Source organism: Pipistrellus hanaki (genome assembly GCF_964339955.1).
Source record: "Pipistrellus hanaki genome assembly, chromosome: 16".
In the NCBI taxonomy this organism is placed as follows: Eukaryota; Metazoa; Chordata; class Mammalia; order Chiroptera; family Vespertilionidae; genus Pipistrellus; species Pipistrellus hanaki.
The window spans coordinates 3,147,614-3,173,141 of NC_140518.1; the positions used below are offsets into that span (position 1 = coordinate 3,147,614).

A 25,528-nucleotide genomic window follows, 5' to 3' on the forward strand; every position below is an offset into this window, starting at 1 on the left:
ACCGGAAGTCTTGGGGGCGGGCCTTCAGGAGATGGGGGTGGATCCAAGGGCGGGCTTCTCCTCTGGGGGCGGGATTCTTTCCGGCATGGCGGTGGAGCAGAGACGCTGTGCTCTCCCAGAGCGTGGGGGGCGGGCTTTGGGGCGGGGCGGCCCCTGTGGGCGGGGCCAGGGCGGGGCCAGGGCGGAGCCCGCGCCAGGCGCGGAGCGGGGCGGTCATCGGCTTCAGTTCCGCAGGCTGAGTGCAAGCCCCAGCCATGGCTCCCCGCTGCTGGCGCTGGTGGCACTGGTCGGCATGGCCTCGGACCCGGCCGCCTCCCGCCGGGAGCACTCCGAGTAGGAGCTGGGCACCCCTGGGACTGGATGGGGACGCGGGGAGGAAGGCCTGCGAGCGCCAAGTGGAGGGGTTGGAGCCCGACTGGGGCAGAGCAGGAGAGGGACGAGAGAGGAGACTGGAGGCGTCCGCTCGCAGGGACAAGATGGGGTGGAGTACGGGGCAGATGGGAGCCTGTGGGCTGAGGTGCCTAGGGTGAGACGAGGGTCCACAAAGGTGAAAAGGGGAGACCATGACTCCACAGGTGGGAGAAGGGGTGAAGGGGGTGATAGGGAGGTCTGTGGGGCAGGAGAGAAGTCTGAGGCGGAACCGGGGTGGATAGGAATGAGGCGGTCTATTGGGGAGTGCGGGTTCTATGGAGGGAAGGGGGAGAGAGATCATTGGAGCCCTGTGGGAAGACCCACCAGGAGAGATTGGGTGATACGGGGTCCGGTTGGAAGGATGTAATATTCCAGCTGGGTGGGTGGGTAAGAAACATGGAGTTCTGTGCAGCGCAACTGCAGGGTGGGTGGGGGGGTTGTTGAGTAGGTCATCCTCTGCGACATAGTAAGTTCACGCGTGAAATGTGGGGTTCTGCATGAAGACACGGCCTTTGAGGCTCAGATGAAATAAGGAACCCTACAGGCAGCAGAGCTCTGGCGGAAAGGAGGGACGCCCCCCTTGTGTTTAGCATTGCAGTTGGTTTGGGGGTGGGAGGGTGCCCTGTCCTGACCTCCCCTCCCCCGTCCCAGGCTCCCACCGGCTGCTGTCCACGCAGGAGCAGCCCCCCCAGATCTGTGTGGTGGGCAGTGGCCCGGCTGGCTTCTACACTGCCCAGCACCTGCTGAAGGTAAGCCACGCCCCCTGGCCCCCTCACCCATCGCCTGCTGCTCCAATCTCAGGGGCAAGCCCTCCCCTCTGGGATCCCTGATGGGGAAGAGTCCCCCCCCTCCCCCCCCCCACTCATCTAGACAGGATGCTTTCTACAAACTTTGTCACCTACATCCGGGGCTCCGCCCCTAGTCCTCAGCCAAGAGAGAAGTGCTTGTGCCTCGTGATGATGGTCAGTGGTCAGTGGCAGGTGGTGGGCCATGCCTCCTGGGCCCAGCCCTCCAGGGAGCTGGTGCAGAGCTGCAGGAGGACCTGATCCTGCTCCTCATCTTCCCTCTCTTCTGTCTCCACTCTGCCCCCAGTGTCCTGCGTCTCGAGGCGCTGCCCCCTCTTCTCGAGGTCTTCTGGAACTTTATCCACTTCCTGTGCCCTCCTCAGCCTTGGCCCCAGTCTCCCCATGCTGTTCTCTCAGCCTGCTCTGCACCCCCCTCCCCTCCCCCGAAGGCCAAGGTCTCAAGGCTTACGGTATGGCCTTGGTGGGCAGGGCCCCAAGGTTCCTCATTACCCTTGAGACTTTGCCAGACCTTGGACAGTGGTGGGAGGGAGGGAGGAAGGGAGGGGGAGCCATGGTGAGGCCCGAGGGAGGTGGGCCCAGATCCTGGGCCTCGGAAGCCGCCAGCCAGGCTTGGACGCAGACTGCTTATCTTGGTGCTGCCCACCCCTCTCCCTCCACACAGCCCCGTGTTAAAATGCACATTCCTGGGCCTAGCTCAGGCCTAATCAGACTGTCTGGAGCCCAGGAGTCAATGGTTTTAAACACCACCCCCCTGCCCCCCCGGGAAATCTGGTGCCCGCTGCCATGGTGGTTCCTTCACTGAAGGGCTTTAGGGGAGGGACTGCCAGCACCCCGTTTTTTATTTGGGGGTCTCTCTGCCTGCAGGGCAGGCAGTGGGGTGGGGAGGCGGGCTGGTGGCTGGGAGGAGTCGGGGCTGCTGAGGGGCAGTGGGGAGGAGGAGGAGAGGGTGGGGAACCCACTGGACAGAGCAGAGGAGCCCCAGGTCTGTGAACCTTCCCCAGGGGATGTACGCCTACAGGAGACTGGGGGTCCTGGATTGGAGGAACCTCAGAGAAAGTTTCTGTTAGAAGGGGACAGATTGATAAAAAGAAAAAAGAAAAAGGGGCGTGACTCAATGGAAAGAGCAGTGGCCTGTGGACTGAAGAGTCCCAGGTTCGATTCTGGCCAAGGGCATATATATGCCTGGGTTGTGGGCTCCATCCCCAGTAGGGGGTGTGCAGGAGGCAGCTGATCCATGGATTCTCTCTCATCATTGATGTTTCTATCTCTCCCTCTCCCTTCCTTTCTGAAATCAATAAAATATATTTTAAAAAAGAAGAAGGGGGCAGAGGAAGAGGGGGTTGAGAAAGACAGCTGGAGGGATAGGAGGGAACTTGAAGGTCAGGGAGGAGGGGCTCCCGGGGAGTGGAGGTCGGCCTTGCAGGCTGACGCGTCTGGCGGACTTAGCTGTCTGGGCGGCCTGGGAGGGCCTGTGGCCGGGAGGGAAGGACCCAGCCAGGAGGAACGGGAGATACCGTCGGGCTGTGTCAGGTGTCCGCCAGGCTCCGCAGTTTGAACTTTGACCTGTGGCAGTGGGCAGCCAGGGGAGATTCATGGGCGAGGCCATGACTGCCAACAACAACAGTAATAGTAATCCCAGCTTGGGCGGGCTGCACTCTCACCGCGGTCAAGCCCTGGGTCTTTTTTTAAAAAACATATTTTATTGATTTTTTTTTTTTATAGAGAGGAAGGGAGAGGGATAGAGAGTTAGAAACATTAATCAGTTTCTAAGGCTCTAAGGCGGGGCACGTGGAACATCTGACCTGGGAGCCGGGCAGCTCCCTGGCCCCTGCGGTGGAGGGGACACTAACCACCTCGCCTCCTGCGGCCGAGGTCTCCGTCCCCTTCAGGTCTCCAGGTCTGACCTCGGCGGCCCGTTCTGTGTGGCTCTCTGGGCAGCTGGGGAGTGAGGGACCTCCTGTGTCCTCTGCCCGCTGCTCTGTCTGGGAAGGGGGTCCAGGGGCCCCGCCTCCCCGGCCCACCACCTGCCCGGCCCCCCCCCCCCCCCGCAGCACCACGCCCAGGCCCGCGTGGACATCTACGAGAAGCAGCTGGTGCCCTTCGGCCTGGTGCGCTTTGGCGTGGCGCCCGACCACCCCGAGGTGAAGGTGGGTCTCCGGGCACGGAGGGCAGGGGTGGAGACGTCGGTCAAGACGAGGAGGGAGGGACCCCGGACCCTGTAGATGCCACCGAGATCCCATCCCGGGGACACTGTGGGGCGAGGGTGGCACAAGCATGGCCCCTGGGGCTCCCGCCCCCTCTGACCCCTCCCATCGGGGCCCGGCAGAACGTCACCCACACCTTCACCCAGACGGCCCTCTCTGACCGCTGCGCCTTCCACGGCAACGTGGCTGTGGGCAGGGACGTGACCGTGCCGGAGCTGCGCGCGGCCTACCACGCTGTGGTGCTGGTGAGTGCCCGTGGCGGGAGGCGGAGGCTGAGGGCTGGAAGGCAGAGGGCGAGGCCCAGGGCGGGGGGGCGGGGTGGGTGGGGGACCGGGGAGGAAGCCCAGGAGGCTGGCGGGCTGTCTGGCCCTGTGGCTGGCGCTGAGGGCCCTGGTCTGTCCTCAGAGCTACGGAGCGGAGGACCACCGGGCGCTGGGGATCCCCGGCGAGGAGCTGCCGGGCGTGTTCTCGGCGCGGGCCTTTGTGGGCTGGTACAACGGGCTCCCTGAGAACCGGGAGGTGAGTTGGGGGGCACTGCTGCCGCCTCTCAGCCGGGGCGGGGGCAGCTCCTAGAGGCCGGAGCTGGGGGAAGAAGGACTGGAAGGCTCCTGGGAGGTGAGAGGAGAGACACGAGGCTGGTGAGGTGGGAGGTCACCCGTGGAAGAGAGGGGTGGGGCCAGGTGGGGTGGGGGGCCGAGTGGAGGCTCCGATGGAGTGAATTTCTCCAGGGTGGGGGAGCCCAACCAGAGCCAAGGCTAGGGACACCCCACTCAGACCTCTCCCCTCCAGCTGGCTCCGGACCTGAGCTGCGACACGGCCGTGATTCTGGGGCAGGGGAACGTGGCCCTGGACGTGGCCCGGATCCTGCTGACCCCACCTGAGCAGCTGGAGGTGAGTAGAAGTGTCTGGTGTGCCTCAGGACCTTTGCACATACCACTCCCCCCCGCCAGGAACCCTCTCAGCTCACCTCCTGCTGGTTCATCTTTTAGTTCTTGCTCAGTTGTCCCCTCAGGAAGCCTTACGCTCCCTCTCATAGACTTGTCTACTGTGTCACAGCATGTGACCTCTTTCGTGGCACATTTTTCAGTGAGTATTTGATAAGTATCTCTTCCTCCCTCGGAGCAGGAGCTCTGGGAGGGCGGGCACCATGTCTCTTTTGTGCACCATTAGCACCTCCCTCCCCCTGCCCCTTGCATGGTGCCCTGCACATGGTAAACTTGTTGAGTGAGAGCATGCACCCGGTTTGCTATTAGTTTGAGCCATTTGCAGAATTGGCGACAGTGCAGTGCTCCACATGGCCACCAGGTGGGGGCAGAGGTACACTTTCCAGCTCTGGTCCCCTCTCCGGCTCTGGGTAGGGACATGGGGAAGTGGAGAGTGGATTTAAGGCCCTCCTTTTGTGCCAGAAAACGGACATCACGGAGGCTTCCCTGGGGGTCCTGAGGCAGAGCCGGGTGAAGACCGTGTGGATAGTGGGCCGGCGCGGACCCCTGCAAGTGGCTTTCACCATTAAGGTGCTGGAGCCAGAGAGGGCGGTCTGGGCCCTAAGGTGGTCTTCCCTTGGGAGGGGAGCGGGGCAGAGCCCCTTGGAATGCGGCTGCCCAGGGTGGAAGAGGGGAGCCGGGCGGGGACGGAGGAAGGGTGTCCCCTTCCTGGCCCGGGCTCTGGGCTCTGGGGTGTGCTCAGGAGTGGATGTGCCTTGGGCCTGACCTCCTCACCCCTTCCCACCCCCACCCCCACCCCCAAGGAGCTTCGAGAGATGGTTCAGTTACCGGGAGCCCGGCCTATGCTGGATCCTGCGGATTTCTTGGGCCTCCAGGACAGATTGAAGGGTGAGGGCCCTGGCCTGGCCCCCCGGCTCACCAGGGAGGGGACGGGCTAGGTCAGCACGGGCTTGGGGAGGGCACGTGGGGAGAGGGCTGCACCCCGGGAACAGCCCTGAGGCGCTCTGTGTGGCCGACAGAGATGCCCCGCCCGCGGAAGCGGCTGACGGAGCTGCTGCTGCGAACAGCCGCCGAGCAGCCAGAGCGGGAGGAGGCTGCCCGCCGGGCAGAGGCCCCCCGCGCCTGGGGCCTCCGTTTTCTCCGAAGCCCCCAGCAGGTGCTGCCCTCCCCGGACGGGCAGCGGGTGGCAGGCATCCGCCTGGCGGTCACCAGGCTGGAGGTGAGTTTCCTGTGACCCAGAGACGCCCCTGTTCCCGAGCCTCCTCGCCTCGGCCGGGTGCTGCCCACACTCTCCCCAACAGGGTGTCGGGGAGACCGCCTGGGCAGTGCCCACTGGTGACACGGAGGACCTCCCTTGTGGGCTGGTGCTGAGCAGCGTTGGGTATAAGAGCCGCCCCATTGACCCCAGTGTGCCCTTTGACCCCAAGCTTGGGGTCATCCCCAATACGGAGGGCCGGGTTGTGGATGTGCCAGGTGAGAGGGTGCAAGAAGGCCAGGCACCACGCTATGGCGGGGACGGGGAGGCTGCTGTCTCCTGGGCCGTTCACATCCATCCATCCGTCCGTCCATCCATCCGGGGACACGCCCTGGGAAAGGGCCTGAGCCGAGCCCGGGGTCTGGGCCCCGGAAGCAGCCCCTCCCCCTCCTGCCCCAGGGAAGCTCCCAGTCTAGCTCCACGCCCCCCTATGTGTGCTCTCCAGTGGTTCCATTTCCGGAGGGAGGCCTGGCGGGGTGAGGCCTGCACTCAGCTGGGTTTGGAGATTAAAAAGCAGCCCCTGTCCAGGGGCTTCCGGGCGGGTTAGCTGGCCACACACCATTCTGGTCCTTCGGTAGAAGTTTACGACCCCGTTCCCGCCCCCAGGGACACAGGGGTAAGGGGGGAGGGTATGGAAAACAGGTTCCGCAGGATCCGGGAGACGGGCTGTGGCCACAGCGGGCCCACCTGCCGGGGCTGCTGAGAGGACGTGGGGTGTTGGACGTAAGTGCACACAGGAGTCCAGCCACCGGCCCTTGCTTTACTCCTCTGTTACCCCCTGCCCCCCAGGCCTCTACTGCAGCGGCTGGGTGAAGCGGGGGCCCACGGGCGTCATCGCCACCACCATGACCGACAGCTTCCTCACCAGCCAGGCGCTGCTGCAGGACCTGGAGGCCGGGCTGCTGCCCGCCGGCCCCAGGCCCGGCCACGCGGCCATCGAGGCCCTGCTCAGCAGCCGAGGTCTGGGCCGCTGTGAGCCCCAGGAGCCGGGTGGGCGGCCTGGGCCTTCCCGTTGGGAGGGGTGCCCTGGGCTGGGATGGGGGGGGGCAGTGACTCACTCCCCTCTGTCTCAGGCGTCCGTCCCATCTCCTTCTCGGACTGGGAGAAGCTGGATGCCACGGAGGTGTCCCGGGGCCAGCGCACTGGGAAGCCCAGGGAGAAGCTGCTGGATCCTCAGGAGATGCTCCGGCTGCTGGGGCGCTGAGCCCGGACCCCAGCCTGGCGGGGAGGGGGGTGCTGCGCAGATGAGAGGGGCCGGTCGGTCTGAGCAGGACTCTGCACACAGCTGCGCCCCCGGCCTGCCCTGGCCCAGTGCCTTGGCGGCCTCTTCCAGGGACCAGTGAGCACGCCCTCCTGCCAGAAGGTCACCCTGGCCAGCGCGGGTTTAACTCTCGGCGAGGAGATGGCCTCCGTTAGGGCGGGGTGCAGGTGCAGGCTGACCTCGCTCCCCCTCCCACCTCTCCTGCTGGACCGTGTGGGTCACCAGGTCCAGAAAATGCTGAAAATAAAACAGCTGCCATGGACAGCCAATGGCTGATGTGCCTGATTTCTTCTGGGGCCTGGGGTCACCTTCCAGCCGCAGCTCCGCTCCGGCCCCCAGGTGGCGCTGCAGAGCCAGCTCCCTGCTCTGGGGGCGAGGGGGGGGGCGAGGGGGGTGCGGCTGGCGGTAGGTAGCCAGGCCTGGCCTGAACCCTCCCTTTCCCTCCCGGGCCCTGCTGCTGTGGCCTGCCTGCCTTATGCCCACACTCCAGGCACCCTGGCGCCCTGCCTGCCCTGCTGGTCTCACTGGTCAGCTCCCGCTACAACTGAAACAAGAGAAAAAACGGGAGCAAGGGGACTGGGCAGCGGCTTGCCCACCCGTCCTGTGCGGGCGGGTCCCCTGCTCTGCTTCCAGTGCCTTCCCTGCGTGTCAGCTTCCAGCCAGTGCACAGCCGGCTGCACCAAAATCCCCATAGCGCTTTGCAATTTGCAGTTTACAAAGCGTGTCCACCGTCTAAATGCCAGTCCCCAAGGTGCTGCCTCGCTTTGCAGACTGGGGGATCCTCGAAATGAACCGGCCCAAGGTCGCACAGCTGGTGAGCCGCGGGCTCGAACCCAGGCTCCGGGCTGGTGTTTGCTCCGAGGCCGCCTTGGTTTCCAGCCTCAGTCTGGAGACCCGTCCCGCGGGCAGCCAGAGGGGGCGGGGGAGCGGGGCGGGCGGCGGAGCGGAGGCGCGGGCCCGGGGGAGCGCTGGCTCGGCCACCGCCGCCTGGGAGCCCCGGGAGCCCGAGGGCGGCGCGCCCCCAGCCCGGACCGGGCGGCCGGAGGGGCGCGGGCGGGGGCGGGGGCGGGCCCAGGAGCCCAGCCCAGCCCGCCGGGCCGGCACCGGCACCGGCCGCGGCCGCGCTCCCGGGCTCTGCGCTCCGGCGGGAGCCCAGGCGCCGGCCGGGCTCCGCGGAGGCAGCCGCGGCGCTGAGCGCGGCGCAGGGCCGTCCCCGGTGAGTGGCGGCGGGAGAGCCAGGGCGCAACTTCGCCAACTCGGGCTGGTCCGGGGCCGCGCGGGCGCGGGCGGCGGAGGCGGACGCGGGACCGCGGGGACTGGGCCGAGGCCGGAGCCGGAGGAGGGGCGGCCGGGGAGCGGGACCCGGGACCGGGCTGGGCTTTGCGCTCGGGCGGGAGGAGAGGATGCGAGGAGAGGCCGAGGCGACAGGCGCGCGGCGGGCTGGAGGGGAGGACGGCGCTCCTCTCCGGGGTCGCCCAGCCCGCCCTCCGGCTCCTTCCCGGGCGCGGCGGCCGCCGGGGGGTGCGGGTGGATGGGCCGGTGCGGGGACGCGGGAGTCGGGGCTGCGGAGCCCCCAACTGTTGCTGCCGGAAGGCGCTGGGGCCGGAGCGGAGCCGGGAGCAGGGACCGCAGGGACCGCGCTGGGTCCGAGCGGGGTGGGCTGGAGCGGGTGGGAGGCAGGGGAGACGGGGTGTGTGTGTGCGTGTGTGTGTGTGTGTGTGTGTGTGTGACTCCAGGCGCCCGCCTCCGGCTCCCGGGGGTCCACGGAGCGCTTACAGAGCCGCCTGCCTGCACCCCCCCGCCCCCTGCACCGCCCCGAGCGCCCCGCCTCCCCCACCCCGCCCCGCGCCTCTTCCCTCCTCGGACCCCGGCGAAGCAGCGTGGGCTTAGGGGTGGAGGGATCTTCCCCAATGCTGACCCTGCGCCCCCGGACCCGGGCTCTGAGCACGGGAAGGAAAGGGTGGCCGGAGAGGCCCTGGAAGAGCCGGGAGCCGGTGGCGCTGGGAGCCCGCGGCGCCGGCCTTGGCCACCGCGCCAGCAGGTGGCTCTGACCCCGAGGCCACGACCCCGATCCCCGACGGGGAAGGGAAGCCGAGCCTCTGGGAAGGCGGGTCCGGGCTAGGCTCGGTGGGCTGGGCCAGGGACGTGCCGAGGCCAAGGCTTCCAGCAGACAGATCCCCGAGGTGCGTCCCCGGCCCCTCCGGAGGCCCTGCGGGGCGAGCGTGGCGGGAACCCGCCGGGCCCTGTGCTCACCGCACGGCCCACCTGGTTCCCACCCCGCCGGCGCGATGGGGCTTCCGTCCCCCTCCCCCCCAGCCCCCGGATGGTGGCTCCCGGTGGCTGGGTCCTCCAGGCTGGGCCAGGGGGGACCGAGGGAAGGAACCGTGTCAGGTTGGGCTGCCCTGTCCGGAGCCCGTCTGGTTTCTGGCCGTGCCCGTCAGCTACGCACCTGTTTGGGAACTCCCTGCTAGGAACTGGCATAGGAACTTGGAGGGGCCCGTCAGGCCGGAAACGGCTCCAGGGTTTCCTCCCGGCCCTGGGCTGGCCCAGCTGTGCCCCGCAGAGCCCGCCTGCAGGGAGCTCCGAACCCGCCCCACCCACCCCACCCGCCAGCGGCTGCGGGCCGCCACTCCGCTGGGGAGAGGGAGCGGGGCCCGGGAACCGGACGCCCCCGTGGGTGGCGGGAGGCGGGGGGCGCGGGTGCGGGTGCCTGTCTGGCCGCCAGGAGGCGTGGCGCGGTCCCCGAGCCGGATCACCCCGCCGCCGCCGCCGCATCGCGAGTGTCCTTGAGCCGCGAGTGGCGGTAGCTCCCGCCGCTCCAGCCCCCTCCTCCTGACGCCACGTCCCTGTGAATTTTATCGCCGCTAAAAATACCCGAACTTCACAGCCCGGGTAAGAGATCCGGGCCGATGGGCGGGGGTGGGGACGGGGGTGGGGGGCGCGGGAGCAGCTGGAGGAGGGAGACCTCCGTGCGGGACCCAGGGCGGCGGGTGCAGGACCGGGGCCGCCTTCTCCCCTGCCCCTGGGCCCCTGGTGCGGGTTTGGCTCCGCCAAAGGGAGGAGGGAAACCCGACGGCAGAGCTGAGGCCGCTCGTAGGGAGGGAAGCAGCGCAGCTGGTGGCTCCTGACCCGGCGGAGGGGGCCCTCAGAGCCGGTGTGAGTGTGAATGTGTGTGTGAGTGTGTGTATGAGTGTGTGTGTGTGTGAGTGTGTGTGTGTGTGTGTGTGTGTGAGTGTGTGAATGTGTGTGTGAGTGTGTGTGTGTATGAGTGTGTGTGTATGTATGTGTGTGTTTGTGTGTGTGAGTGTGTGTGAGTGTGTATGAGTGAGTGTGTGTGAGTGTGTGTGAGGGTGTGTGTGTATGAGTGTGTGTGTGTGTGAGTGTGTGTGTGAGTGTGTGTGTGAGTGTGTGTGTGGGCGCGCGCGTGCACAGGTCCGTGTTCCGAGCTTGCCAGAGACTGGGGGAGCTGGGGGAGCTGGGGGAGCTGGGGGAGGGGGTGGGGGAAGAGACCTCCCGGGGCCATGTAGGGGCCTGTTCACCAAACATTAACTTCCGGTGTGTTCTGCGTGTGTGGAAGGAATGGCCGCAAGCGGGTGGGCAGAGCTCTCTAGGACAGTCCTCTGTGGGGTGGGGCAAGACTGAGGGGCAGTACCTGCCAGGGGCAAACGACAGGCGCCACCTCAGAGGCAGAGCCTGCCGCTCCCCAACCCCAGAGGTGTGTGTGTGTGGGAGGGGCAGTGCACCTGGCCGGAGCCCCGCCAGACCCCAGGTCCTCTCACCGGGACCAGAGCCTGGATGGACCGCGGCCGGTGCGGGAGAGGGACGGGGCGGAGTGGGAGAGGGACGGAGGTTGGGCTCCGGCGGGTGAGAATCCTGCCCTGGAGAACAGCCTGCGGGGCAGCAGAGCGAGGCCGGAGACTGAAACGAGGCCTGGGGGCTGGCAGGAGAGTGGGCTCCGTGGAGGGGAGGGCAGGGGGCAGGGTGTGTGGAGAGCTGTCCCTGGGCCCAGCTGTCTGCCTTCCTCTGTGGTGCTGTTGGAGGAGGGTGTTGAGGCCAGCGGCCGGCAGGGTGGGCGGAGGGGGGTGGAGTGGCAGGTGGGATTGGCCAGGGCTGGGGTCCGCCCTCCTGTGTTGCAGGGGCTGGGTGCCACAGGGTGAGAAATCCTGGAACCTTCCCATCGCCGTGTGAAGCTCAGAGACTGGCTGCCCCCGGCGCCTCCCTCCGGGGCCTCTGTGTTCACTCCCGGGAGAGGCACCCCCGCCTCAACCTCCCCTGCTCCTCCGCTCCTCCTTCCAATCCCAGAGGACATCCCCCCGAGAGCGGCCCTGGGCCGTGCCAGGAGCCGAGAGCCGGGCGTGCTGTCCACAGGAGAGAACGGAGGGCTGCAAGTGTAATTAAAATTTTTCTCCTAGTCGCCTCAGACAAAGTAAGAAGAAACAGGCGAATTTAATTAAATTTATTTATTATTTTTAATTGCTTTTTTACAGAGAGGAAGGGAGCGGGATAGAGATTTAGAAACATCGATGAGAGAGAAACATCGGTCAGCTGCCTCCTGCACACCACCTACTGGGGATGTGCCCGCAACCAAGCTACATGCCCTTACCCAGAATCGAACCTGGGACCCTTCAGTCCGCAGGCCGACGCTCTGTCCACTGAGCCAAACCGGCTAGGGTGTGAATTTAATTTTAATAGTGTATTTTATTTAACTCGATGCATCTGAAAGGCATTAATGGAATGGAACCTAAAATGATCAGTGAGGTATTTTACTTCCTTTGTTCTGACCACGTCTTCCATCTCCATGTGTGTTTCCGGCCGGTGGCACCCCCGGATGAGCCGCGATCCTAGTGCCCAAGCCCCAGGGGCGGCGGCTGCTGCACTGGTCAGCCTGTCTCTGAGCTCGGAGCTGGCAGGCAAAGGCTGGGGGGCGGTGCTTAGGGCTTCTCAGAGGTGGGCAGCCTGCGGGGACGGGCGGTGTGGGCACAGGTGGGCATGACAGGGTGTAACCTGCAATCCATCCCTGGTGGGTGGTGGCTGGGTGTGGTGTGGCATGGCACCCTTAGGTGCCCTTCCCGGACTCACTGCGTCTCCAGGCTGACAACGCGCTGGGAAACCGTACACGGGGGGCGGGGGGATCTCAAGGGCAGCGGAATGGAACAATATCCCTCCCGGCCCCAGTCCTCCTCTCGGAGATCCAGGCAGGCCTGCCCGGTCGCCCTTCGGCGGCCCCCTGCTCAGAAGTCCCTCTGGGGATGTGATGGAGATGAAGAGGAGGCAGAGCTCTGGCTGGCGGCCAGCTGGGAGGGAGAGGACATGAGCGGGCACCGCTCCCTGGCTTGGCTCTTGGTCGCAGCCCAAAGCAGTGGCATTCGTGTAGCAGGTGTCCACGGCAGGCTCCGGGGCCAGGCGTCAAAGGTCCCCGTAGCCGTGGTGGCCTGGGAAGCAGCTCGTGTGTCAGACTCCGACCCCGCCCTGCGCAGGCCGGTGGGGCCGCCCTCCCGCTGATGGAGGCCACGGGGGAAGGGCAGGGATGCCAGTGCCCAGGAGGAAGGGCTCTGTGCCAGGCAGGCCCACGCAGAGCAAGACCCCTGGGGGTGTGAGATTCGGTTTGTAATGGAGAATGTGGCGGGGGGGCGGTGAAGGGGAGGGAGGAGGGGGCAGAGTGTCCCCAGAGCTGCCTTTCCTCACGGCCGAGGGCTGTCACCCACAGGATGAGGGTGCTGGTCACAGCGGTGGCCCTCACACTGCTGGGAAGTAGATCCTGGGATCAGTGCGGGCAATGGAATGTGGCTCAGAGAGGCTGAGCAGCTTCCCCAAGATCGCCCAGCTAGTAAGCGGCAGAACTGGGACTTGAACTCGGGTCTGCTCGACTCAAATCCATGCACTGGGACACCAAACCTTCCCGGACAAGTTTCCAAAGGCCTGGCTTTCTGGCCAAGCCTGCTGTTTGACAGCCGAATGGGAGTGATGGGCACGCATCACGGCTCATGTGCTTCCCAGCCCCTGCCCTTCGGCGCTGGCCTGGGGAGGCTCAGCTAATCTCTGCCTCTTTCTCTTTCTCTGTGTCTGTCTTTCTGTCTGTCTGTCTGCCTCTCTCTGCCCTCTTTGTGGAGGGGTTTTCCCTCTTCTCTATCCTCTCCCCTATTCTGCCATCACCTCATGTCTGTCTGTTCATCTTTTTGTTCCCTGCCCCCCCCCCACCTCTCTCTCTCTCCCTGTGTCCCTCCCGGTCTCTCTGCAGGACACGCCCGTGGATATGGGTGGGGCCCTGGGGACAGCCCTGCTGCTCACCTCACTCCTCGGTGCCTGGGCAGGGCCGGGCCCGGGGCAGGGCGAGCAGGTTGTGACGGTGGCCGTGGTATTTGGCAGCTCGGGGCCGCCCCAGGCCCAGGCCCGGCCCCGCCTCACTCCCCAGAGCTTCCTGGACCTGCCCTTGGAGATCCAGCCACTCACCGTGGGCGTCAACAACACCAACCCCAGCAGCCTCCTCACCCAGATCTGTGCGCTCCTGGGCGCGGCGCGCGTCCATGGCATCGTCTTTGAGGACAACGTGGACACTGAGGCCGTGGCCCAGATCCTCGACTTCATCTCCGCCCGGACGCACGCGCCCATCCTCAGCATCAGCGGGGGCTCCGCTGTGGTCCTCACCCCCAAGGTGCCCGTTCACACCCACGGCCCTTCGCCCCTGGGGCTGGAGCCAGGCTGGGGCCGGGGAGCAGGGGAGACTCAGGCCTCAGGAGGTTGGAATAGGGAGGTACAGAGCAAGGGTGTGACGTGGGGTTGGGAGGAGAAGGTGGGGAATGAATGTTGATAACCGTTCTGGGCTGCTTTCATGTGCTGTTGCCTGGATGGGCGGTGGGCAGGTGGCAAGCCCACGTCTGGCTGTGCTGCCAGCCCTGCCTCTTCCCTCTGCTGTCCTGGCCTGCCTGGGCCGGGCTGTAGGCTCAGGGGGGGAGGGCCAGGCTGGACAGGGGGCCCAGGAGATGCCCCTGCAGGAGGGAGCCTCCGGAGGCCGCCACTGTGTGAGGCATGGGGGAGGCGTGCCTCACAGAGCTTACGTCCTGTGGGGTCACAGCAGCACAGTGTCCTGGAGGGAAACACAGGACATGCAGGGGAGTCCGTGGGTCCATCTGGGCGGGGGCTTCAGAGAGGGGCTGTTCAGAAAGGGTATGGCCGCTGAGACCTGGAGGATGAGGGATGGCCTGCTGTGTGGGTGGGGCGGGTGGCGGGGAGTGTCCCCGGCAGAGGCGGGGGGGGGGGGGTAGGGGAGGGGGAACCCCGAGGTGAAGAACAGAGAGAGGCCTGGAGAGGGAGGTGGAGTCTGACCCTGTAGGAGGATACTGGGGTTTTGCCCTAAGTGAGGAGCCGAGGAATATGTTCAGGGGAGACTCACCTGAGTTGCCTTTCTTTATGATTATTTTTATTATGAGCACACATACAGGTAGCAGAGTATATTGGCCGACCCTGCCCTCCCTCACCCCCACCCAGGCCCCAGGGCGCCCTCTGCTGTCATTGAAGCAAAGCCCACACGCCCGGTTATTCCACCCGTAAATATTGCCGGGTGTGTCTCTGCTGGACAGGGCTTTAAAAGAAACCACATCTAGAAAGTAATAAAAATCCCTTAACATCATCAGAGAGCCAGCCATTGTTCACCCCCCCCCCCCCCCCCGTCTCATAAATGCCGTGGAAGCCAAGTTTTGTTTGTTTTTGTTTGTTTGTTTGTTTGTTTGCATCAGGAGCCAAGTTAGGTTCGCATGTGGAATTGGTCCATGTGACTTCCGAATCTTTCGCTTTTTTCTTGACATTTGTTTGTTGAAAGAACTGGGTTGCCTGTTCTGTAGAATTCCCCCACACTTTCTTTTTAAAGATTGGGACAGTTCGGTGGAGTCTTGGAGTGGCCGCAGGCAGCCCTCAGGGGAGCAGCTGGCATTAGCGTCAGAGCCGCGGTTTGCACTGGCCGGGCTGGAGCCTGGGGGCCCTGCACGCTGGTGGCGGCGGAGGAGGCGGAGGAGGAACGTCCTCACCCCAGGCCTCTGTGGAGGCGGGTCCTTTCCCAGGGACCTTTGGGCCCGGAGGTTCTCTACCCTCCGTACTTTATTTTATTAAAAAATATATATATATATATATATATATATATATATATATATATATATATATATATTTTATTGATCTTTCACAGAGAGGAAGGGAGAGGTATAGAGAGCTAGAAACATCGACCAGCTGCCTCCTGCACATCCCCCTCCTGCGGGATGTGCCCGCAACCAGTGTACATGCCCTTGACTGGAATCGAACCTGGGACCTTTCAGTCCGCAGGCCGACGCTCTATCCACTGAGTCAAACCGGTTTCGGCCACCCTTAGGTCTTTAGAAAGACACTCCAGCCAGCGCCCCAACTCCCAGGCTCCGATTCAGCTGGTCAAGGGGCTCGAGAGTCACCTGAAGAGCTGGTTGAAATGCAGATTCCCCGGGCGCCACGCCCAGAGATTCTGACCCAGCAGGGGTTCGAGGAGCCCCAGGATGTGCATTTCCCACAAACTCCCAGGTGGCGCTGGCGAGAGCGTTTAACTCTCTCTCCAGGTGACCGGTTGGGGCAGTGGTTAGGGACCACATCTGGAGCGGGAGGGGGGTTTTGCAGGGCAGGGCCTCCCTGGACTCAGCGCAAAGGTTGACCGAGGGGACCCGAGGCTGGGGCATGGGCGTGGGGCGGGGCCTGGCTCAGGCCCCGCCCAGCCCTCCTCAGGCCCCGCCCTCCCGCAGGAGCCGGGCTCCGCCTTCCTGCAGCTGGGCGTGTCGCTGGAGCAGCAGCTGCAGGTGCTGTTCAAGGTGCTGGAGGAGTACGCCTGGAGCGCCTTCGCCGTCATCACCAGCCTGCACCCGGGCCACGCGCTCTTCCTGGAGGCTGTGCGCGCCGTGGCCGAGGCCAGCCACCCGGGCTGGCGGCTGCTGGACGTGCTCACCCTGGAGCTGGGCCCCGGCGGGCCGCGCGCGCTCACCCAGCGGCTGCTGCGCCAGATCGACGCGCCGGTGCTGCTGGCCTACTGCTCGCGCCAGGAGGCCGAGGTGCTGTTCGAGCAGGCGGCGCGCGCCGGCCTGGTGGGGCCCGGGCACGTGTGGCTGGTGCCCAGCCTGGCCCTGGGCAGCACGGACGCGCCCCCGGCCGCCTTCCCCGTGGGCCTCATCAGCGTGGTCCCCGAGAGCTGGCGCCTCAGCCTGCGCCAGAAGGTCCGCGACGGCGTGGCCATCCTGGCCCTAGGCGCCCACGGCTACCGGCGCCAGCACGGCGCCCTGCCCGCCCCGGCCGGGGACTGCCGCGGCCACCCCGGGCCCGTGAGCCCCGCCCGGGAGGCCTTCCACAGGTGGGCCCCTGCCCGGGGCGTGGGGTGTGGCTTCAGGGGACCTGGGGGGCGGTGAGGCTGCGTGCCTGGGACCAAGCTCCCAGGGTGCGATGAGAGTGGTGGCAGTCAGTCCAGGGAACCAGAGGAGACACAGTAAATGCTCCTTGTTGTCAGGCGGAGAGGCAGATGGGCTGGGCTGGGGTGTGGGGGATGCGGGCGTGTGGGTGGGTGGGTGTCAGGACCTGAGCGGGCTGCGGGCAGGGCTAAGGGCATGCCCAATTCTCTCCCGCTGCAGGCACCTGCTGAACGTCACCTGGGAGGGCCGGGGCTTCGCCTTCAGCCCCGGGGGGTACCTGGTCCAGCCCACCATGGTGGTGATCGCCCTCAACCGGCACCGCCTCTGGGAGATGGTGAGAAGGGGGTGAGCCCGGGGCCCTCCGTTTCCTCTCATGTTGTCCCCCCCCCTCCCCGTCTGGTGCCCACAGCTGAGCAGAGTCCCTTCTGCCCCTCACCCAGCCCCTCGCCCCCGGGTCGCAGCTGAAACACCTCCACGGGGAAGCCTTCCGGGTCCCCAGGTTGGGTGAGGCCCCTCAGCTCCGGGCTCCCACACACCCTGCCCCTCCCCACCACCACCACCCCCCCCCCCCCCCCGCCACCTTATCACATAGCCCTGCCGCTGTGGGAGGGGTAACCTAGAGCTGTGCTGGCCCCGCTGACATGTAAACAGGATTTGGGGAGATGGGGCTTAAATAAGGGTGCGTGCAAAGCACTATGGGAGTGGAGAAGAAAGGCAGGAGTTAGTTCTGCCTTCCAAGGAGGAAACTGGGGAAGGCGGCCCAGCAGGTGGGACATTTGGGCTGGGCTGTGGAGGGGTGAGTAGGAGCCCACCAGGAAGAGAAACTAACCTGGAATGGACACAGGAGCAGGAGGGTTTGGCATCTTTAAATGACGAGGAAGAAGAGAGGGTGATGGGTTAAGGACTTCATACAAAGGTCAGGAAAGTGAGTGTGGCAAATGAGTGTCAGACTCAGGTGCGGGCTCTGGGCAGGTGTGGGGCGCCGGGAGCCCTCCCTCTGGCCTATGCCCAGCCCCTTGCCCTGACCCTCCTGCTGAGCAATGCCCCGCCCAGGGCCTGCTCTGCCCTGCTCCGAGCCTCTCGAGGTGAGGGGCGGGGGTTCGAGGCCCCGGCGGCCCCGCGGAGGCCTCCCGGAGGGTGGGAGTCCAGGGCTGCAGGTCCCGGGCTGAGGCCGGTCGCCCCTGCAGGTGGGGCGCTGGGACCACGGCGTCCTCCACATGAAGTACCCGGTGTGGCCTCGCTACAGCGCGGCCCTGCAGCCCGTGGTGGACAGCCGGCACCTGACCGTGGCCACGCTGGAGGAGCGGCCCTTCGTCATCGTGGAGAGCCCCGACCCGGGCACAGGCGGCTGCGTGCCCAACACCGTGCCCTGCCGGCGGCAGAGCAACCACACCTTCAGGTCCGCGGGAAGGAGCGGGAGGCGTGATGGCGGGCGGCGGTGTGCAGAGCCAGGCGGGGGCGCCGCTGGCGCTGACTCCCGGCGCTCTGTGGCAGCAGCGGGGACACAGCCCCCTACACCAAGCTCTGCTGTAAGGGCTTCTGCATCGACATCCTCAAGAAGCTGGCCAAGGTGGTCAAGTTCTCCTACGACCTGTACCTGGTGACCAACGGCAAGCACGGCAAGAGGGTGCGCGGCGTGTGGAACGGCATGATCGGCGAGGTAGGCCTGCCCCACCCCCGCCCTCCTTCTGAGCCGCCCACCAGCCCTGCTGCTCAGGCCCCGCCCCCGGCTACCCAGGCCCCGCCCCTGGTTGCAAAGCTCCGCCCCCAGCCGCCCCGGCTCCGCCCCGACCGCCCAGGTCCCTCCCCCGCTCAGGCCCCGCCCCTGGCTGCCAAGCCCCCGCCCCCAGCCGCCCAGGCCCCGCCCCAGCGGCCCAGGCCCCGCCCCCGCTCAGGCCCCCAGCTGCTCCTAGGGGTTTCCTCCCGTGTGGGGATCCTCCAGGGTGGGACCCCGGCCCAGCTCCCTAGGGCCTCCCAGCTGGCAGTGGGGACCGGGCTGTCACGGATGAAGCCCCCTGGGGTGGTGAGCCCTGAAGGCGGAGCTCTGAGGGCCCCAAGGGGGCGGGGAGGGGGCTGACTCGGCTGGAGGTGCTGGAGGCGGGGAGGGGGGGTTCGGGATGGGGGGGAGGAGGAGGGGTGTCTGGGAGGAGGCCGTGGCGAGCGCTCCAGTGTGAAGCCCCGCCTCCCCGTGCCCAGGTGTACTACAAGCGGGCAGACATGGCCATCGGCTCCCTCACCATCAACGAGGAGCGCTCCGAGATCGTGGACTTCTCGGTGCCCTTCGTGGAGACGGGCATCAGCGTGATGGTGGCGCGCAGCAACGGCACCGTGTCCCCGTCGGCCTTCCTGGGTGCGCTCTGGCGGGCAGGGATGGCCCTTGGGGTGGGCGGGGATGGCGCCGGGGCAGAGGGGCCCAGGGTGGCTGTGCGGAGCGTGGTGGAGATGGGGAGTGAGAGGAGGAGTGTGGGGGGCCCCTCCGGAGTTAGCAGAGGAGGGAATCCCAGCTCTGCCCCTTCCTGCTGTGTGGCCCTGGGCAGGTCGCCGAACCTCTCTGAGCGGGGTACCTCTGCCCCTTCATAGACAGGCATCACCAAAGGAGCAGGTGCTCCCAGCAGCAGTGGCTTCTGTCAGGGGACTGACAGGGTTTGTCAGAGCCTCAGGCTGGTCTCCCAGCTCCTCGGGCCTTGGCTTCCGTGTCAGGAGGAGGAGCGAGACCTCCGAGGGCCTGGGGGAACAGCCAGCTCCTCCGCGTGGGGCCAGGGAGGGGCGCTGCGGAGCAGGAGTGCAGGCAGTGAGGCTGGCGCAGAGGGTGGGAGGCCGGAGCAGTTCCTTGGGTTTGCCCATGTGGCTTCCCGGGCTGAGGCTGGGGGCGGGGGAGGGGGCACAGGTGAAGGCAGTTGCAGGCGGGGGATGAGCGGGGCGGGAAGGAGTGTGGGGATAGACCTTCTTTTCCTGAAAGGAAGTGGGGGCGGGGGGGGGGGGGAGGAGAGCCAGGGGAGGTGTCCTGGGAGGGGGGGAGGGGACCTGCTCCAGGGCAGCTGGGATGGGAGACAGAAATGCGGGAGAGCCTGAGCTCCTTTGGGGGTGGGGTCTCTCCCGGGGCTCCGCTCAGGCCTGGGACTGACCGAACCTGCCTGGACCATGGGGACCCACTGTCCACCCGGTGCCCTGGGCTGTGGGGGCGGGCGGCGCCCAGGCCACTGAGCCGCCTCCTGGCCCCCAGAGCCCTACAGCCCGTCGGTGTGGGTGATGATGTTCGTCATGTGCCTCACCGTGGTGGCGCTCACCGTCTTCACGTTCGAGTACTTCAGCCCCGTCAGCTACAACCGGAACCTCACCAGCGGCAAGAGTGAGCTGGCAGGCGGCCTGGGCGGAGGGAGCGGGGCCCAGCATCCCAGCGGGGTGGGCTGCCTTGCCCTGGGGCGGGGATGGCTGGGGAGGGGGTCCCCACCCAAGACAGAGGGGGGACAGGCGCTGTGGAGCCGGGCGGGCTGAGACCTGGCCCCCCTGTGCTGGGCGAGGTGTCCCAGTGCCCACCCTGCCACCCCCAGAGCCTGGGGGCCCCTCCTTCACCATCGGCAAGTCCGTGTGGCTGCTGTGGGCGCTGGTCTTCAACAACTCGGTGCCCATTGAGAACCCGCGGGGCACCACCAGCAAGATCATGGTGCTGGTCTGGGCCTTCTTCGCCGTCATCTTCCTGGCCAGCTACACCGCCAACCTGGCCGCCTTCATGATCCAGGAGCAGTACATCGACACGGTGTCCGGCCTCAGTGACAAGAAGGTTCTGGGCCACGGCCAGCGGGGGCGGGGGAGGCCCGGGGCAGGGGCAGGGGCAGGGGCAGGAGCAGGCCTTGGGTGGTAGAAGGTGACCTGGAGGCCAGAGCAGGAAGGAGCTGGGGAGCCTGGTGAGGTGGGGGTGGGGGGCAGGGGAGAGATGGCTCAGGCCCCCTGACAAAGTCTCTCTCTCTTTTTTTTCTTTGAATGTATTTTATTGATTTTTTACAGAGAGGAAGGGAGAGGAATGAAGAGTTAGAAACATCCATGAGAGAAACATCCATCAGCTGCCTCCTGCACACCTCCTACTGGGGATGTGCCCGCAATCAAGCTACATGCCCTTGACTGGAATCGAACCTGGGACCCTTGAGTCCACAGGCCGACGCTCTATCCACTGAGCCAAACCAGTTAAGGCCGACAAAGTCTCTCTTTATCCTGGCCTCAGTTTCCCCACAGGAGTGGCCTGAGCAGACTCTAAGACCATTCTGCTCCAGTGCAGACATCGGGGCTGGGACAGGGGTTGGGGTGGGAGGGAGGTGGTGCCGGGAAGGTTCGGGGGCGGGTCACGGAAGGCGGCAGCCCTCTGCCCGCAGTTCCAGCGGCCTCAGGACCAGTACCCACCCTTCCGCTTTGGCACGGTGCCCAACGGCAGCACCGAGCGCAATATCCGCAGCAACTACCGGGACATGCACAGCCACATGGTCAAGTTCAATCAGCGCTCCGTGGAGGACGCGCTCTCCAGCCTCAAGATGGGGTGGGTCCTCAGCCCTGCACTCCCCTGTCTCTCCCCACGGCTCCCCCGGCCGCTCCGTCCCTGCGGAGAGACCCAGGGGACAGTGGGGCTGGGCTGTCCTGTAGGACTCCGGGGGCAGGAGGGGGCGGGAGGGGGCGGGTCTGGGGCAGAGTGAAGCTGGAAACGAAGACGGACGCCCCAGGTGGTCCATGTGCAGCTGTGGTGCTGGCCAGGGTGCGGCCGTGCCCTGGGGGGAGGCTGTGACCTTCTTAGGTCTTAGGGACCAGAAGGGCTGGGCAGGAGGGTGGGTGGGGACCCGAGCTGTGGGCGGGGCTCTTCTCTGCATCCTGGACCCCAGGGAAGCAGGGAGGCTCTGGCCATCCCCCCCTCCCCCCCACCCCGTGCCGGCCGGGCCATCCCTGCCTGCGGGCCCCGCCTCCCTAGGAAGCTGGACGCCTTCATCTACGACGCCGCCGTCCTCAACTACATGGCGGGCAAGGACGAGGGCTGCAAGCTGGTCACCATCGGCTCCGGCAAGGTCTTTGCCACCACGGGCTACGGCATCGCCATGCAGAAGGAGTCCCACTGGAAGCGGGCCATCGACCTGGCGCTCCTGCAGTTCCTGGGGGACGGTGGGTGCTGCCGCCCCGGGGGCTGGGGTCCAGGGTGGGCCCCGAGGCTGGCCGGGATGGCTGCTCAATGGCTGGTCAGCATCGCCGCCGTTCTGGAGCCCCAGGGCCTGTGGACAGGGAGAGGGCTCTGGGGTGAGAGGTTAGGGCAGTGTGAGTGAGTGTGTGTGTGTATGTGTGTGAGTGTGTGTGTGTGTGTGAGTGAGTGTGAGTGTGTGTGTGTGTATGTGTGTGTGTGTGAGTGTGTGTGTGTATGTGAGTGTGTATGAGTGAGTGAGTGTGTGTGTGTGTATGTGTGTGTGTGTGAGTGTGTGTGAGTGTGTGTGTATGTGTGTGAGTGTGTGTGTGTGTAAGTGAGTGAGTGTGTGTGTGTGAGTGTGTTTATGTGTGTGAGTGTGTGTGTGTGTGAGTGAATGAGTGTGTGTGTGTGTGTGAGTGTGTGTTTATGTGTATGAGTGTGTGTGTGAGTGAGTGTGTGTGAGTGTGTGTGTGAGTGAGTGTGTGAGTGAGTGTGTGTGTGTGAGTGAGTGAGTGAGTGTGTGTGTGTGACTGTGTGTGAGTGAGTGTGTGTGAGTGAGTGAGTGTGTGTGTGTGTGAGTGAGTGAGTGAGTGTGTGTGTGTGTGTGTGTGTGTGACTGTGTGTGAGTGTGTGTGAGTGAGTGTGTGTGTGTGTGTGTGTGAGTGTGTGAGTGAGTGAGTGAGTGTGTGTGTGTGTATGGGGGGGGATTTGGAGGGCCTGGATGGGGACCTGGGGAAGTGATGGCTTCGCCGGGAGGGAGTGGGCAGCAGGGTTGGGGAGTCCCTGGAGGGCGGGAAGACAGGAAGGACTCCGGCCACAGGAAGGACTCAGGTGGGGGTGGCTGAGTTTCCTTTCTCCATCTCGAGATGACCTGGGTAGAGCCACGGGCCCACCTGGTCCGAGTGGAGGCCCAGCTGGCCTGGCACTGGGGCTCACATGTGTGAGGAGGCCCGCTGAACCTGCTCCCCCAAACCCAGCGAGACCTTTGAGCTCAGAGTCCAACCCTATGAGATAACGGATGGTCTGACTTCCCATCAGGACCAGAGAGCAGCGAGAAGGGACCACGGAGGTGTTTGTGGGTTCCTGGGGGGCCCAGGCCTTTGGTCTGTGCCCAGCTCCATGCCTGGCATGTAGGGCCAATACGTGTCCGATGAATAAATGAATGATAACATGGACCCAGCCAGCAAGCTTTTACTAGGCCTGAGGGGGGCGGAGATGTCAAAGGCTGGCACTGCCCACTCAGCCCCGCCACCTCCCCCCCGTCCTTTCTTCCTGCTGTTGACACCCCGACCCCTAACCCTGTGCCTGCCGGGCCCTATCCCTGTGGTCCCACAAGGCTGGCACCCTGGCTCCAGGCCCTTCCTGCTCAAGGCATGGGTGAGCAATGGGGGAGGGGGTCCCTCCTGAGCTAGGTGTGCCCCCGCCCAGGGGAGACCCAGAAGCTGGAGACGGTGTGGCTGTCGGGGATCTGCCAGAACGAGAAGAACGAGGTGATGAGCAGCAAGCTGGACATCGACAACATGGCGGGCGTCTTCTACATGCTGCTCGTGGCCATGGGGCTGGCCCTGCTGGTCTTCGCCTGGGAGCACCTGGTCTACTGGAAGCTGCGCCACTCGGTGCCCAGCACGTCCCGCCTGGACTTCCTGCTGGCCTTCAGCAGGGTGGGTACCGCCCCGCCCCTGGCCGCACCAGCATTAGGGGCACCGGCCCAGAGAAGTCAGAGGGAGCCATGGCCCCATTCCACAGATGTAAAGACTGAGGGTGTCCGAGGTGGCCTGGCCTGTGGCATCCCAGCCCCAGGGGAGCAGAGCTGCGCCCGCAGGCAGGCAGCACCCCGCGGCCCGAATCCTCTGCTGCCCCCTCCCCGCGTGGCTTTAAAAAAAAAAAAAAAAATATATATATATATATATATATATATATATATATATATATATATATATATATATATATATATATATATATATTTTATTGACTTTTTTTACTTACAGAGAGTAAGAGAGAGGGATAGAGAGTTAGAAACATCCATGAGAGAGAAACATCCTTCAGCTGCCTCCTGCACCACCGCCATTGGGGATGTGCCCACAACCAAGGTGCATGCCCTTGACGGGAATCGAACCGGGACCCTTTGGTCTACAGGCCGAAGCTCTATTCGCTGAGCCAAACCGGTTTTGGCAACCCACGTGGCTTTAAAAGGGGCTCACTGCTTGGCGCCGCAGAGCGTCCTGGGTAATCTCCCGCAGCATGGGGCCTGGCCCTGGGGGGGCTTAACAAGTGTTAGCTGCTTCCCAGGACTTAGCGGTGCCGGGCTGGAGCCTCAGACGGGAGGGCCCCCGGCAGAGGAGGGGCTCACAGCGGGTCTTCCCCCCCGCCCCCCAGGGCATCTACAGCTGCTTCGGCGGCGTGCAGAGCCTGGCCAGCCCCGCGCGGCCGCCCAGCCCCGCCGCGTCGGCCGGCTCGGCGCAGGCCAGCGTGCTGCAGATGCTGCAGGCGGCGCGCCACCTGGTCGCCGCGGCCGGCGTGGGCAGCTCCCTGGACCGCGCCACGCGCACCATCGAGAAGTGGGGCGGCCGCCGCGCGCCCCCGCCGCCCGCCTGCCCGCGCCCTCGGCCGCCCACCCCGCGCCGGGCCCCCGCCCCGGGCTCCGGAGGGGCGCGCCGGACCCCGCAGCTGCTGGGCCGTCCCCCGACGCCCAGGCCGCCGCCGCTGCTCGACGGCTGCCGCGTGTCCAGCCGGCCCGCCTGGGAGGTGCGGTGGCCGGTGCGCACCCGGCGCTGCGGGCGGCATCTCTCCGCCTCCGAGCGGCGAGCGCTCCCGGAGCGCCCCCTGTCGCCCGAGCGCTGCCGCTACAGCTCCTTCCCTCGAGTGGATCGGTCGGGGCGCCCCTTCCTCCCGCTCTTCCCGGATTCCCCGGAGGAGCCGGAGGACCGGGCCCTGCTCGGGCCGGAGCAGCTGGCCCGGAGGGAGGCCCTGCTGCACGCCGCCTGGGCCCGGGGCCCCCGCGCGCGCCACGCCTCCCTGCCCAGCCCGGTTGGCGAGGCCGCGGCCCGGCCCAGCGCGCTGCCCACCGGGTGCGCCCGCCCCGCCTGCGGGCGCTGGGCGCGGGCGCAGTCCATGTGGCTGCCGTCCTACCGGGAGGCCTGCGGGGACCGCGCGTGGGCAGGGCTGCCCGCCTGGCCCCGCAGACAGCACGCCTGCCTCCACGCCCATGCCCACCTGCCGCTCTGCTGGAGGGCTGTCTGCCCCCACCTCCCGCCCTGTGCCAGGCACTGCCCCTGGCTCGCCGCGGCCTGCGGGCCTCCGGGGCACAGGAGCAGGACCCTGGGGCTGAGCACGGGCTACAGGGACAGCGGGGGGCCGGGGGAGGTCAGCGGGGCGGCCTGTGGGACGCAGGGCTTCCTGGGACCTTGCACCTGGAGGCGGATCAGCAGCTTGGAGTCGGAAGTGTGAGGTGTCGCCTGCTCTGGCTCCCTCCCGGTCGGCTGGGTCCTCCACGTGGCACTGCCAGCCTTAGGGGCGGGCAGGCGTGGGCTTTTCTGACTTTTGCCACGAAACCCTGGCCATGGCGCCCAGCGGCAGTGTCCTCCGTGGTCAGTTGAGTGACCTCAGCAGCCTCGGGTCCTAGTGTGGGCTCGGTTCTCGCTGTTCCTCATCCTGTCCAAACCTCCCCCAGGACCCGAGTCAGGGAGCAGCAGGGGTCGCCCTTCCTGCTGCCAGCCAGCCCTGGTCCTGGCTGTGGGGGGGAGGGGGGACTTGGTGTGGGAGCTCAGAGGCTGGGACTCGGGGATGGGCAGGGTTGTTCTGCCCTCTGCTCCACTGGCTGGGACATTAAACAAACCTTTTACAACCCACTGGTCCTGGCTTCCTCATTCTGCATCCTTGGGACACTAGGAACATCATGGGAGTATCCCAGGAGGGGTGTCTGCCTAGAGCCATGGTCAGCAAACTGCGGCTCCCGACCCACATGCAGCTTTTTGGCCCCTTGAGTGTCTGTTCCTCAAAATACCATGGCCTGGGCGAGTCTATTTTGAAGAAGTGGCGTTAGAAGTTCAAGTTTTAAAAATTTGGCTCTCAAAAGACATTTCAAT

At 65.7% G+C, this 25,528-nt stretch overlaps 2 protein-coding genes across 7 annotated transcripts; both read left to right on the top strand.

Moving 5' to 3' along the window:
* Positions 1–161: 161 nt before the first annotated feature.
* FDXR (ferredoxin reductase) lies at positions 162–7,154 on the top strand. Of its 2 annotated transcripts, none has more exons than XM_084861627.1 (12): positions 162–333; positions 1,063–1,160; positions 3,269–3,358; positions 3,544–3,666; positions 3,827–3,940; positions 4,211–4,312; positions 4,828–4,935; positions 5,169–5,253; positions 5,385–5,584; positions 5,667–5,838; positions 6,410–6,580; positions 6,694–7,154. In XM_084861627.1, the coding sequence occupies exons 1-12, from the start codon at positions 255–257 to the stop codon at positions 6,822–6,824; spliced, it is 1,473 nt and encodes a 490-aa protein (XP_084717753.1). In that variant the 5' UTR covers positions 162–254; the 3' UTR covers positions 6,825–7,154. The 2 variants fall into 2 exon arrangements, with proteins under 2 accessions (XP_084717753.1, XP_084717752.1); XM_084861626.1 differs by having other exon boundaries at positions 187–333; positions 3,269–3,364.
* Positions 7,155–7,629: 475 nt separating this feature from the next.
* On the top strand, positions 7,630–25,027 carry GRIN2C (glutamate ionotropic receptor NMDA type subunit 2C). Of its 5 annotated transcripts, none has more exons than XM_084863975.1 (13): positions 7,630–7,695; positions 13,120–13,533; positions 15,635–16,233; positions 16,508–16,622; positions 17,476–17,687; positions 17,783–17,948; positions 18,485–18,638; positions 19,512–19,637; positions 19,840–20,069; positions 20,656–20,816; positions 21,240–21,427; positions 22,872–23,104; positions 23,820–25,027. In XM_084863975.1, exons 1-13 carry the CDS (start codon positions 7,669–7,671, stop codon positions 24,888–24,890), a joined length of 3,696 nt encoding a protein of 1,231 aa, XP_084720101.1. In that variant the 5' UTR covers positions 7,630–7,668; the 3' UTR covers positions 24,891–25,027. The 5 variants fall into 5 exon arrangements, with proteins under 5 accessions (XP_084720101.1, XP_084720102.1, XP_084720104.1 ...); XM_084863976.1 differs by having other exon boundaries at positions 7,634–7,695; positions 17,786–17,948; XM_084863978.1 differs by lacking the exon at positions 7,630–7,695 and adding an exon at positions 7,967–8,097.
* Positions 25,028–25,528: the final 501 nt, after the last annotated feature.

Bases quoted from the DNA above. Each gene is read 5' to 3' on its own strand.
- FDXR (XM_084861626.1), top strand. From the start codon at position 255: ATGGCTCCCCGCTGCTGGCGCTGGTGGCACTGGTCGGCATGGCCTCGG. The intron at 4,936-5,168 runs GTGCTGGAGCCA...CCCACCCCCAAG, and splicing joins AAGTGGCTTTCACCATTAAG to GAGCTTCGAGAGATGGTTCA. The intron at 5,254-5,384 runs GTGAGGGCCCTG...TGTGGCCGACAG, and splicing joins CCTCCAGGACAGATTGAAGG to AGATGCCCCGCCCGCGGAAG.
- GRIN2C (XM_084863975.1), top strand. From the start codon at position 7,669: ATGAACCGGCCCAAGGTCGCACAGCTG. The intron at 7,696-13,119 runs GTGAGCCGCGGG...GTCTCTCTGCAG, and splicing joins GGCCCAAGGTCGCACAGCTG to GACACGCCCGTGGATATGGG. The intron at 17,949-18,484 runs GTAGGCCTGCCC...CCCCGTGCCCAG, and splicing joins GGAACGGCATGATCGGCGAG to GTGTACTACAAGCGGGCAGA.